This window comes from Wasmannia auropunctata, unplaced genomic scaffold (genome assembly GCF_000956235.1).
Source record: "Wasmannia auropunctata unplaced genomic scaffold, wasmannia.A_1.0 LD335989.1, whole genome shotgun sequence".
NCBI lineage: Eukaryota > Metazoa > Arthropoda > Insecta > Hymenoptera > Formicidae > Wasmannia > Wasmannia auropunctata.
In genome coordinates, this window is record NW_012026901.1 from 36274 (window position 1) to 48337 (window position 12064).

The 12064-nt window shown below is 36.8% G+C and overlaps 3 protein-coding genes across 3 annotated transcripts; all 3 read right to left on the reverse strand.

Annotated features, from left to right (window-relative positions):
* Positions 1-2401: 2401 nt before the first annotated feature.
* LOC105453983 (odorant receptor 4-like) lies at positions 2402-3670 on the reverse strand. Its single transcript, XM_011696293.1, has 5 exons — positions 3515-3670; positions 3210-3440; positions 2921-3034; positions 2694-2849; positions 2402-2452 (listed from the first exon to the last, which is right to left on the reverse strand). Exons 1-5 carry the CDS (start codon positions 3668-3670, stop codon positions 2402-2404), a joined length of 708 nt encoding a protein of 235 aa, XP_011694595.1.
* Positions 3671-5787: 2117 nt separating this feature from the next.
* On the reverse strand, positions 5788-8350 carry LOC105453984 (odorant receptor 22c-like). Its single transcript, XM_011696294.1, has 6 exons — positions 8097-8350; positions 7490-7838; positions 6993-7223; positions 6511-6624; positions 6271-6426; positions 5788-5902 (listed from the first exon to the last, which is right to left on the reverse strand). The coding sequence occupies exons 1-6, from the start codon at positions 8348-8350 to the stop codon at positions 5852-5854; spliced, it is 1155 nt and encodes a 384-aa protein (XP_011694596.1). The 3' UTR covers positions 5788-5851.
* Positions 8351-9076: 726 nt separating this feature from the next.
* LOC105453985 (odorant receptor 13a-like) lies at positions 9077-11739 on the reverse strand. The gene is made up of 6 exons (XM_011696295.1): positions 11380-11739; positions 10809-11145; positions 10301-10531; positions 10122-10235; positions 9646-9801; positions 9077-9475 (listed from the first exon to the last, which is right to left on the reverse strand). The coding sequence occupies exons 1-6, from the start codon at positions 11646-11648 to the stop codon at positions 9425-9427; spliced, it is 1158 nt and encodes a 385-aa protein (XP_011694597.1). The 5' UTR covers positions 11649-11739; the 3' UTR covers positions 9077-9424.
* Between the last annotated feature and the right edge of the window lie 325 nt (positions 11740-12064).

Sequence of the window (12064 nt, forward strand, 5' to 3'; positions counted from 1 at the left end):
TAAAATATACGTTCCTTTTAACTGTCCTTAATGCAGGTTGCAAAAAGATATTTTAAAGCCTAGATTAAATTTATGCTGTTCAAAATCTTTTTAAAATCCGAGAAGCAGTATAAGCTAAAATTATCAATAAATTATTTTTTGATAATGTAAACAATATAGAGTACATGTACATTTCGACAATCAATTGATATTAATTGATTAATTAATATAATATCAAGACATTAATTTTTGTGAATAATATTGTGAATAAGTAATAAATAAATAGTAATATTTTTTTGCAGAGCAAGACTTACCAGATTTATAAGTAGAGCATTTAATAAACAGTTTGCGTCAGCACACAACAGCAAATTAACAAATTGTGCAATTATGACTAATTCATATACGAATCTTTGGTTAGCGTCAAATGGCAGATCCATCTCTAGAATGAGTAATGGTGCAGAAACGTTGGAAGCTTTGCCGTCATCCGCCTGTTTTAAGAAAATCTTGCTGCTAAAAAAAATTATAGTTGTCGAATAAAGAATCACCGTCATGTTAGCGAAGCGCTGCGACAGTTTAGCATTGCACGTCGCAAACATACTGAATTTCGTGCTGGACCACTTTTCCCGGTCGATCGCCATCATCGTTAGTACCCTGTTGAACGTTCTATGAACGGTTTTCATTAGTCATAATAGTGATAACGGCCGCAACGAAGTGTTATGCGAACCATCGATGAAAAATTTATTATTTATGCAATGACTTTAACAATGCGTGTCCACTCATTTCCTCTTTAGGTACGATAAGTATTATAGCAATTTAATTTATCTTTGTTAATTTTTAACTTTGTTACATTTGCAATTCACATTACCAAATAATTTGTTTTACCGAGCGAAGCGATAATTGTTGAATCGAGATGTAATACGAAATTAGTGTAACTAACTTAATGTGGCTGAATATAATGTAATTACACATGCAATTAAATTAAATTCTATCTAAAAGAAATTTTTCACTGATAGTGCGTATGATTACGTGCTTCACCGCTGTTTATCTCACCGCTGTTTACACCAAAAAATTACGAGCTTAATTAAAAATATTGTGTACGTCAATGCTGAACCCAAAATGTGCATCATCTCGGAAAACTCGATCAATTGGAAATTCATTACGACATATCGATATTGAAAAACTTGCTCGATCATGATCGAGACAGTCCAAAAGAGTCTACATAACAAAACGCACGATGTGTTCGGCCAGATGCCAAAAATTCGCAGACAAATTTCTGTCACTTGACTAACAGTATTCTTTACTTTTATATTTTCATAGTTATTATTTTTCCTGTTATTTTGCACCTTTAACATATCGATTACAATAAAAGAAAGTTAAACGGTGTAACAAAAAACACCGGCTTGATTGTATGATGTGCACAGTTTAGTATCTCTGCGCAAACTGAAAGCTTGGAAGAGAGTGTGAGTGGAGAACACTCCCCCACGGCGTCAGCCACGGCTTATTAAATATTTTGATGATAACGTGTACCGACCATATGTACTGTTGTCGATAAAAAAAAGTTTCCGGGTGTCCGACCTCTCGAATCCTCGGGCGAAACGATGGTGCACCGCGCAGTGAGTTGCTTTCTTTAAAAATTCAGGCAACAATAGATAGCCACGTATGACGTACGCAGAACGTTAAACCATGTGGTAGGTGACCATAAGAAAAGTTTCGTATTTCCGTGAATAGGGGAGAATTTTTTGAGGAAGAGGGAAGGTGGAAGAGGCGAAAGTTTCTATTACCGAGATTTTATTTCTTCAATATCGAAGAATATTTTTCCTTGTGCATTACTGTAAGTGCGGCTAGTGTGCACGCGTTCACAACTTATTCTCCTGAATTATGTAAATTGTGCGATTTTGGATGAAACTCTGGTGCACGTCAGATACAGGTTGCGCGCAATAATCGTGAAAAAGTAAGCTAGAAGCGGAGGAAACGAAGTGCTGAGTGAAGTTTTATATTCCAGTAGCAACAGCGTTTTTCGCAAACAACAAGCATAATATAAGCTCTAAAGAACATCGTAAAATGCAAAGAGCTTATGTTAATCTTTCAGAAAATACTGTTTCACAGAAATTATAATATCATTTAAATAATACGAAAATTTAAAGTAATATCTGATTATGCAAAAGAAGCACTTGTTATGTAATTAAATTTATCGACGTTTTATTTTATTCACTGGAAGAAAAAACAAATTGCTATTTAATTATATTAGAAATAAATACAATATTATTTAAAGTACCATATGAAATTACAATAATAATTTATTTAATACTGTTATTGTTGAGATCTTTTTATTGCTCATTTTATGATTTTATACTATTATTTCATGCTACTGGCAAATACTATCATGGCATTATTATATGACTATTGAGATTGAGTTTAATATTCAGTACATCGCTAATAGGACCGAAATATATGATGCGGATGCCTTCACTACCTACAATATTAATCGATGGTGATGTATTATAAATGCATGATATTAAATATTAATAATAATTAATCGATTAAACAACATTAACTTTAAAAATTAAATTCCCTTTTTTTCTAATATATCTTTAATTATTCCATAAAATATATATCCGCTTCAATGTTAATTTAAAAATTTTTTAATATTACTTTTGAACATGTAAGATTTGAGTGTTAAAAAGTCTTCCAAATTTATATCGTAAAAATCTTACGCTAGTAAATCGTTCCAAAGAGAGATCCATAATTTTTCCGATTGTGATGGTCAATCGTTTTTGCGATCTTAAGATTATGAGCAGCATAAGTCGGCTCTTTTCTGTTGTGTCGTCGTACCAGAGAGAATCATATGCCGCATCTCCGATTGTTTTGCTCTAGAAGCAAAAGATAGATTTTGGATTTTCATGTGATTGAACTCGATCGTTACACGATTCTCGGCGCTAACCTTGGCGTTCAAGTATTCACCGGCGAAACAATATATAAATGCCTCGAGGTTCATCACAATGTAAAATAATACGGACCTTATCAAAATTGCTGGTCCGTCAGGTGTACCGATTGACTGTAACATCGAACGTAATAATTTAGGAACGATCTATCTTCTTCTACATATAACGTCAAAGAATACATATACACAATGAATTGGAGCAGTTCGATATACATAATTATTTGAAAATATCAATGTTTGTTAACTAAATTTGCGACCCATAAAGTGACTTTCCACCGATGTTACTCACGGTAACGATAATGAATCCTATACAGCATATAATGAGCGTGTCCGACACGAACAGCATCAGCGCGATGTACGTATAAAGGTTCTCGACGTTCTCCGAAAACATGATTATCTGTTGGTGCTTTATTATCAATGCCTTCATCGTTATTCGATCCACGGTGTGCATCATATTTTTGGAAAATGCTTTCAGTAGCCAATCGCGAAGAATATCGATTTGACCACCGATGTGCAGTATCTAGAATACGTCTTAACACGTCTTGAAATCGCGATCGCATAATTCCGTGTCGTTAAGTGACGTCACGAACTCACCAAGGTGACGATGAGCGAATTTACCGTGGAAATTCCACAGCCGCACATCGCCAGATGAAGAAACTCGAAGATCGTAACGAGCATGTAGATGGGAGACGTGTCAATCTGGAATGGCAGCTTCATCTTCAAGATGTGCTCCCGCGCGGACACGTTCATCCTCTGGACGTCACCGGCGTTAATAGCGAGCACGCCGCAGCTGTACACAACTATGGCAGTCAGTTGGAGACCGATAATCCAGTTTGAGAAGCGGTGCGAGAGTTTGGCTCTGTCGGTCGTGATGCGTAGACTGTGATCAGTCAAAACGCAGTTCTTCCAGTCCATGGCCATCATTCGCAATATGTCAGAAAATGTTCTAAGAGAAATCAAATATACACACTGCAAATCCAAGTGTGTAAAGTAGTCACTTGTTACGCATTTATACGCGTGCTGTATTTTTACACATTTTATCTGTGTTTTACATAGTTAAATGCATATTTTTTACATGCTTAATTTTACAATAATATGTGTAAACGTGTAAAAAATATGCATTTAATTGTGTTATAAAACACAGATAAAATGTGTAAAAATATAGCAGTATATAAATACGCGTATAAATGCGTAAAAAGTGACTACAGTGCACACAGCTGGATTTGCAGTGCAATTACGTATTTAATGTCACTATCCTACATCTATCAAATAAGTAAATATTATTAACAAATTAAATTAACAGTAAGTGAAATATAAAAATTCTAGAGCAATGTTCCTTATGTGCCAAGTCACACATGTATTAGGTATAAAATAGTGGATTTGACAGCTTAAAATAGAGTCTCATAGCACCTATGCGTAATCCTGTGATCTTTTTAATCACTCACACAATTAACAAATATAATATTTTATTTTACAGCCTATAGTTATAATACGAAATTGCAGCGAAATTTATACGATGTTTATCTTACCGTTGATTTGCCCACAAAATACTGAATTTGATGAACAGTAAACTGTATGCCATGGCACTGCTTACACCGTCCATGAAGTCGGAGAAATTGTCGGTGTAAAAATGTATCGCTATGTACTGGTATTGAAAAAACTGAGCTGTGCCCAGCATCGCAATCCAAAATAATCGAAATAAAATCGTTGACGGTAGATACGGCCAGATACCGCAGGCGCGAAGACTAAGCTTTACCACGCGACTGACCGTACTCATCTCCATGTTTCAGGACAGGAAACGGACCGGATCGTTTGAGGTGTACGTACGCCACTGGCGTTTTTTGCACGTTAAAAAATCTGGGGAGGGAACGCCTTCAAGAAGAACGTAGCCCTCGCTCTAAGCGACCAATCGGACAACCACTCGTTAAATATTCCTATCGCCACGTATCGCAAACTTTGGACGGACTTGGACCATGTGCGACGGTCTCACCGACGATCGCGGCGCGGTACGTAAAATAAAGTTGAGGAAGGCACCGTTTCTGCCTCCGCGAAGTCGAGTTTCCGACCACGGACAACGCAACCGTGCGCGCCTTCTTTAAAAATGCAACAACCTCGGGGGAGTGCAGCTTCCACGACCCGCGCCGCACGGCGCGAGCTTGAAAAGTTTCGCTGTTGGGGATGCGTTAACGGAGGAGGACGTAAACATATCGCCGGAACGGGCGTTTGCGCGAAGCTTTACAGCTCGCGTTGCAAGTAGTCGCAAATTGGAAGAAGCACAACGAAGACGGCGGTACGTGCCAGAAAACCTGGCGAAGAAGCACGAAGGTTCCATCGGTTTTGAGTGATGCGTTTTTCATTGTCCAAATGTATCATGTCATAAAATATTATTCTACTGTAACATCTCCTTTGTGTTACTTCATTGTGAATCTGTACTTCTCTCTGATCAAACTGGATGTATAAATTCAAAATTATGTATAGGTATGGAAGAAGAAAAAGAGTACAGTTTGATGAAACGCGAACGTTAGATGCGAAGTTGTGCACGACAGCTATGAAAAGTAATTCAAGACTTGAAGATGCGGACTGAAAGTGCCAAGAGAAAGTGAAATTGCGAAAGTTTTTCCGTGCCGCCCTTTCGCTGTAGATGAACAAACTAAAAGCACTAAGAAAAAAAAAGGATTCGGGTTGATTTGGTCTTATTAATAGTATCGTGCAGAATATTCGAGATAAGAAAAACTTTTACTCGCAATTTTTGGTCTCGTATTAGCGATTGCAATATTTTTTTTTTTTGCGCGAGAGGAAATGCAAATTGCAAGAGGAAACTGGAATAGTAGTAGTATTTAGAACAAATCTTATATATTTATTTTCATGTTATTAAATTCTACTTTGTGCACACTTTATTGCTTTATGTTACAATACATTACCTATTTGTCTTCAATACATCGCCATTAGCACTGATATATACGACAACGATGCCTTTAATACCTGAAATATTATTGCTTATATTCTATATTAAAAATATACAGGACATTAAATAAATTAAAAAGAAATAAAATTAAATAATATAATAATAAATAAAAATTATATGTATATAAAATATGATGGAATGTGAATATTGTGCTATATAATGTTTGCAGTTAATATAACTTCAATAATTAATATTAAAAGATAACAACAGTGAATTTTGTTTTTATCTAATGTACAATAATGATTATATAACAAAAGAGCAAATTTCCGCTTTAATATATTATAATACGAGTCTTTGAAAAATGATATTTTAAAAATTCTGCTGGAAATATTCGAACTTCAAAGTATAGGCAAATGCTGAAGAAATATCACAAGTTAAATCTTACGCTAGTAAATCGTTCCAGTGTAAGGTCGACAATTTTTCCGCTCGTGATCGTCAATCTTTTCTGCGATCTCGCAATGAGGAACAGTACAGTTTGACTTTCTTTGGCTGGAAAATCGTACCATAGAGAATCGTACGCCGCGCTTCCAATCATTTTGCTCTGAAAAGAGGAAAAATATGAGAGATACGCTTGAGCTCGATATCCGTGAATTAATAAAGCTGCCATTTTTCTTTCGACGCTGACCTTGGCGCTCAGATATTCACCGCAGAAGCAGTATATGAATGCCTCGGCGTTCATCGAGATGTAGAATATTACGGATTTCACCAAAATCGCTACAACATTGGGTGTGCCAAGTGACTAAAATTGTATAAAATTACCTTTTTAAGCAAAAGTGAAAAAACGACGCCAAGTACACGCGCCCTTTGTACAAATCTTTCAATTTAAAAAACTAGCGCCAAAAATTTACAGTTGTCAGTAAAGTGAAATAGATTTAAAAAAATTTTCATATATAGATAAATAATAATTTAGTACGAGTTAATTGTATACATACAATACTTCCAGATGTCTTAATAATAATAATTTAGTACGAGTTAATTGTATACATACAATACTTCCAGATGTCTTCAGTATTAATAATAATCAATAATTTTTCGAATCAATAAGCAATATTTATCAATAAGCAATATTAGTAATAATCGAATATCAGTTTTGACAATGTTACTTACGCTAACGATAATAAATCCTAAGCAGCATGTAATGATTGTGTCAGATAAAAGCATCATTAATGCGATGTACGTGTAGAGGGTCTCGATATTTTCCGCAAATACAATAATTCGCTGGTGCTTTATAATCAACGATCGCATTGTAATTTTGTCCATCAAATCCGCTGAATTTTTAGAAAAGATTTTCGTCAACCATTCTCGAAGAATGTCGATTTGACCGCAGATGTGAAGTATCTAAGGTTTATAGCTTCATAATCTCTCTCTCAGAAAAATAAAAATTATTTTTTAAAGTTATTCTTTTAATTAAGACATCGAAGAGAAACATAAAATATAATTTATTAGCACAGCAGTTAATTAAGACATTATTAAAACGTAGATATAATATATACAATATTTAATTTATTGACGATCTTATAATCCAACATAAAATCTAATTGAAAAGATCAAAAAGAATAGAATCTGCCTTGCCTTCAATTTTGAGCGGACAAATTTGAACTTACCAGGGTGACAAGAAGTGAATTGATAATCGTAATGCCCCAGGCGACTAAAAACAGATGATAAAATTGAACGCTTTGAACTACCGTGTAAATAAAATTAGTACTAATGTTGAATGGGAATCCCATCTTCAGAATAAGCTCTCGCTCGTACGGCTCTAATTTCTCGGGACTGTTTGCATTAGCGGCGAGCACGCCGGCACTGTAGAAAGTTGCGGAGGCAATTTGCATGCCGACGATCCATCTCGAAGTGCGACGTGCAAGATTCGCCGCGTCCGTCATTATGCGCGAGTTAGAGCGTTTCGAGGAATCGTGCCAATCCGCAGACATCATTTGCGAGACATCGAAAAATATTCTACGGAATATGCACCGTCCGCGTTAAATGTCTGTTTCAGTTTCGTCATAAAATTAAATTAATTCCGACAATAAATTTCATCGAGATATCGGAAAGAACAGGCAACCAGTAATACGCGTTCATACGTACTCTCGTAAGACTCAATCAAAACGAAATCAAGAAACCGATTGATTATCATCGATCTTGATTTTTCTTGATTGACAATTTCAGTTGCCGATAATAACACGATTTGCATATTATTTCGCAAGTACGGCCTACCGTTGATGGGTCCAAAGGATAACGAGCTTAATGTAGAGCAGAGAGGATGTCATTGCGCTGCTGACACCGTCCATGTATTCGGAGAAGTCGTCCATATGAATGTTCACCACCACGTATCGGTATTGAAAGATTTGGGCTATGCTCAGCGCTACGATCCAGTACAATCTGAACACCACAGCGGACGGTACGTACGGCTGTATACCGTAAATGTGGAGGCCGAACCTGATCAGTCGGCTGAGCGTGGTCGTCCTCATGTTTCCCCTCTGCGACGACGGGGAGGTGGCTCAACCGCGGTACGTCGTCGAAGTTTATTCGCACTAAAACTTGCTCGCGGGTCGACAGCCGAACGCGACCCGCGACCCGTGTCATCGACCATATTGACCAATCACAACTTAAATAAAAGATTTCTGTTGCATTGTGCAGAAAAAGAAGAAAAAAAATACTGCAATTGTAATTTTAGAAATAATGAACACACGAGCAATGGGGAGGATCGATCTTCTTCTTTCCGAACTTTCGACTGTTACAATTGTACGCCCCTTTTTAAAAATGCAACAGGCAAAGGAAAGGTGGAGTGCAGCTTCCACGAACCATGCTCGCCGCGAAGTTGAAATGTTTCGCTGTTGGTGGGGGGAGGAGGAAAACGTAACGTGGGGGATCGTGAGGGAGGAAAGCTAAGACGTATCGCAGGAGTTCGTCACGGTAGGAAGATCAGTGTAAAGATTACAGTTGGCGCTATAGGTGCTTGCGAGAAGGCTCAGATAGTTGGACAGTGGCAGTGCTGGCGGGAATCTATAGTTGTACAGAGAACAGGCGAAGAAAGATGCAATTCATCGAGAGATTTTTTTTCTTCTTGCACAAGATGAGTACTTCATAACGGTATATTACTATCGGATATATTAATTCTATACTGCACCTTTAACAGAATAAGTTTAATTTCATACACGTGCGTTCAATTATCCGAAGAATCTTCAAAGCCAAATTTTCGATTTTAATATAAAAACGTAGTTGATTAAATTAACCATCTTTTTAATCGAATCGCGTTTATTTTGATCGTCATTTTATTATCAGATAAAGTACATCGATCTAAAATATCAACAATGTATTTATAGCTCTGCCTTTATACGCGACAGGCTAAATAAAGCCGTCGCGAACGGATGCCTCTGGTAAATCGATGCTTCGGTATCCCCCGTTTGTCTACACGGCGCACACTTGATGTGAAACCCCGCCTCTTTGAATAGGAAAATTGTTAATCGTGTAAACTGACGGTAGTAAAAGTACTATATCCTTCTGCACGCGAAGATATGAGGGGCGTGCAGCGCGTTAAGGCTTCAATACATCGCGTGTAACACCGACACGTATGACGCCGAAGCTTTCACGATCTGCAACGTGATAGAAGCAATTACTGCCATCATACGCGAACACATTGTGCCGCGACGAGTAAACGGCTAAAGAACGTCGCTAAACTGTCAAAACATCATTCACGTTAACAGCTCTCCTATGATAAATATAGCTTTTCTTAATCACTTTTATTACATCACAAATTTCTTACGCTGGCGAATTGCTTGAGGGAAAGATCCATGACCTTTCCGACCGTGAGCGTCAAGTGTTTCTGCGATCTTATGATCATGATCATGACGTCACGATTCTGATTCGGGTTCAGCTCGTACCAAAGTGATTCATAAACCGCGTCGCCAATTTTTTGACTCTGAAATATAATACAATAAATCTTAATGTGTTACACGCTGTTAAATCTGTAGTGTCAAATTTGATCTTATTTAAGTCGCCATTGCTCCTAATTAATCTATATAGTTATTTTCTATTTTTTATTTTTAAATAAAACAATGAAATTTAATCCAAATTTAGGTTAATTAATTGGGTAAATTAAATTTGAATTGTGTAACTTCATTGTTTTAGTTAAAAATAACTATTTATTAAGTAAGAGCAGTGGCGACTTAAATAAGATTAAATTTGACACTATATAGATATAACAGTGTATTCCCTATATGCTTTACATAAAATACTGACTTTCATACTGAGATGCTCCCCAAGGAAACAAAATATAAATGCCTCCATGCTTATAACAATATAAAAGAACACGGACTTTATTAGCATAGACGTTCCACCTGGGACACCAATGGACTAAAAAAATTTTTAATATCTTACATTTCTTAGTTATGTTATTTCACGTTATATTTTATACTTACAATTACGATAAGAAATCCTAGACAACAGATAACCATGGTATTTGATACAAATTGTATTAGCGCGATATTAGAGAAGAAGGCCTCGATATTCTTAGAGAAAGAGATAATTCTTTGATGCCGAATTATCAACATTTTCACGATGCTGTCGTTCACACCTTGCTTGACGTCCTTTCGCGTGATTTCACTCAATTTTTGCCGCACAATGTCAATCTGTCCGCAGACATGAAGAACCTAAACGTCATCACGATATGCATTCAGTTCAATTTAATGTTTCGCTCAACAAGAACAGTAGTGCATTTTTTTCCGCTTTAATAAGTAACACAACTTTATTTTTTAAATATAAAAGAAATGTAAATTATTATTATTAAATTTGTTATATCATTTGCTATCTCTTAAATGAATAGAATTCTAAACATTTTTTCCTCATCTCTGCATGTCACGTAATTATTCTTCTTTATGATTTTCAGAAACAATTGACAATTTATGGGAAAATTAAACTCAAACTTACCAGTGTTATCAGCAAGGAATTCATCACGCCCACCATACTGGCTGCGCTTGTCTGATGAACATACTGCGTAGCAAAGACAGCTATGTGTACCCACGTGCTCTTGATCTCGAAAGGCAATTCCATCTTAAGGAGGAGCTCTCGGGTGTCTGTCTCATTGCTACTTCTGTACCTCAGCAAAGTACCGGTTGCGTAAAGGAACACCGAAAGCGCGTACAAGGCAATTATAAAGTTGGAGAACCGACGAGAGATGTACGCCATCCTAGTCATCGTGTACTCGTCGCAAACATCGCGCTCCTTCCAATCCTCAACCAAGCGCGCTATCATTTTGTTCAGCAAACTATAACGAAAAGACTATAAAGAAATATTGACCGAGTCGCGCAAAAACGCGAAGGCACTTCTTTATTTCGCGAGATATTGTCAGACGGTTATGAATTAATGGCAAAATTGTGATATAAATTCAAGATTCTTTTAGGTTGTTTTACAGCCTAGAATTTGGAATGGATAATCCGAGGTATATATATTTATTTTGCGAATCGTATTTATGACTCAGTATCGCGACGAAGACGCTTACCGTGCGTTGAACGCAAAAATAAACAATTTGATCAGCAGAAGACTGTAAGCCAGAGTTGCGCTTAACATGTCCATGAGGGCGAAGAGGTCCTCCTCGCCGAAATGCATGATCAAGTGTTGATATTGAAAGGTCTGAAACACCGCCATTGACGATATGCAGAACTCTCTGCGCAAGATAGCATACGACGTGCCCGGCCATACGCCAATCATGCGAAGTCCGAATCTGATAGGACGACACACGATATTCACCGACTCTGTACCGTTATTCATTGAGCCCGAGCAAATCACGGTATGGCAGCACCAACGTGATATAACACTTTAATATTGTAAATTAACTCGGAGATTATTATCCGAGAAGAGACATCGGTTTGCTTAATGGATTATTTAATACAAAAAAAGAAATGGATGTACACAGCTTAAATAGCATCAAAATTCTAACGCAATTGCCTCGACTTTATACTTTATAATGTCATTGGTTAGAAAGTAAGCGCTGAAATTTTCAACCGCAGCATGACTGATAATTTCAACTCAGTTAACAATCATCAGTGGATATGTGATCGGTCGAGAGGTCTGAGCAAGACTGTAAAATTCTATACGGATTCAATGCTCAGTGACCCCCCACCTCAGGTGTAAATCAATAGAAAATATACTTTCTTCCTTTCTTGTATTTTCATCGTATTTTTTTC

What these genes read in the sequence shown, in the direction of transcription:
- LOC105453984 (XM_011696294.1), bottom strand. Translation starts at nt 8,350, where the DNA reads ATGAGGACGACCACGCTCAGCCGACTGATCAGGTTCGGCCTCCACATT. An exon ending in ATCCTTTGGACCCATCAACG is followed by an intron (nt 7,839 to 8,096) that starts GTAGGCCGTACT and finishes CATATTCCGTAG; the next exon opens with AATATTTTTCGATGTCTCGC. An exon ending in ATTCACTTCTTGTCACCCTG is followed by an intron (nt 7,224 to 7,489) that starts GTAAGTTCAAAT and finishes TATAAACCTTAG; the next exon opens with ATACTTCACATCTGCGGTCA.
- LOC105453983 (XM_011696293.1), bottom strand. Translation starts at nt 3,670, where the DNA reads ATGAACGTGTCCGCGCGGGAGCACATCTTGAAGATGAAGCTGCCATTC. An exon ending in ATTCGCTCATCGTCACCTTG is followed by an intron (nt 3,441 to 3,514) that starts GTGAGTTCGTGA and finishes GACGTATTCTAG; the next exon opens with ATACTGCACATCGGTGGTCA. An exon ending in GTGAATACTTGAACGCCAAG is followed by an intron (nt 2,850 to 2,920) that starts GTTAGCGCCGAG and finishes TTTTGCTTCTAG; the next exon opens with AGCAAAACAATCGGAGATGC.
- LOC105453985 (XM_011696295.1), bottom strand. Translation starts at nt 11,648, where the DNA reads ATGAATAACGGTACAGAGTCGGTGAATATCGTGTGTCGTCCTATCAGA. An exon ending in TAGGATTTCTTATCGTAATT is followed by an intron (nt 10,236 to 10,300) that starts GTAAGTATAAAA and finishes AAATTTTTTTAG; the next exon opens with TCCATTGGTGTCCCAGGTGG. An exon ending in GGGAGCATCTCAGTATGAAA is followed by an intron (nt 9,802 to 10,121) that starts GTCAGTATTTTA and finishes ATTATATTTCAG; the next exon opens with AGTCAAAAAATTGGCGACGC.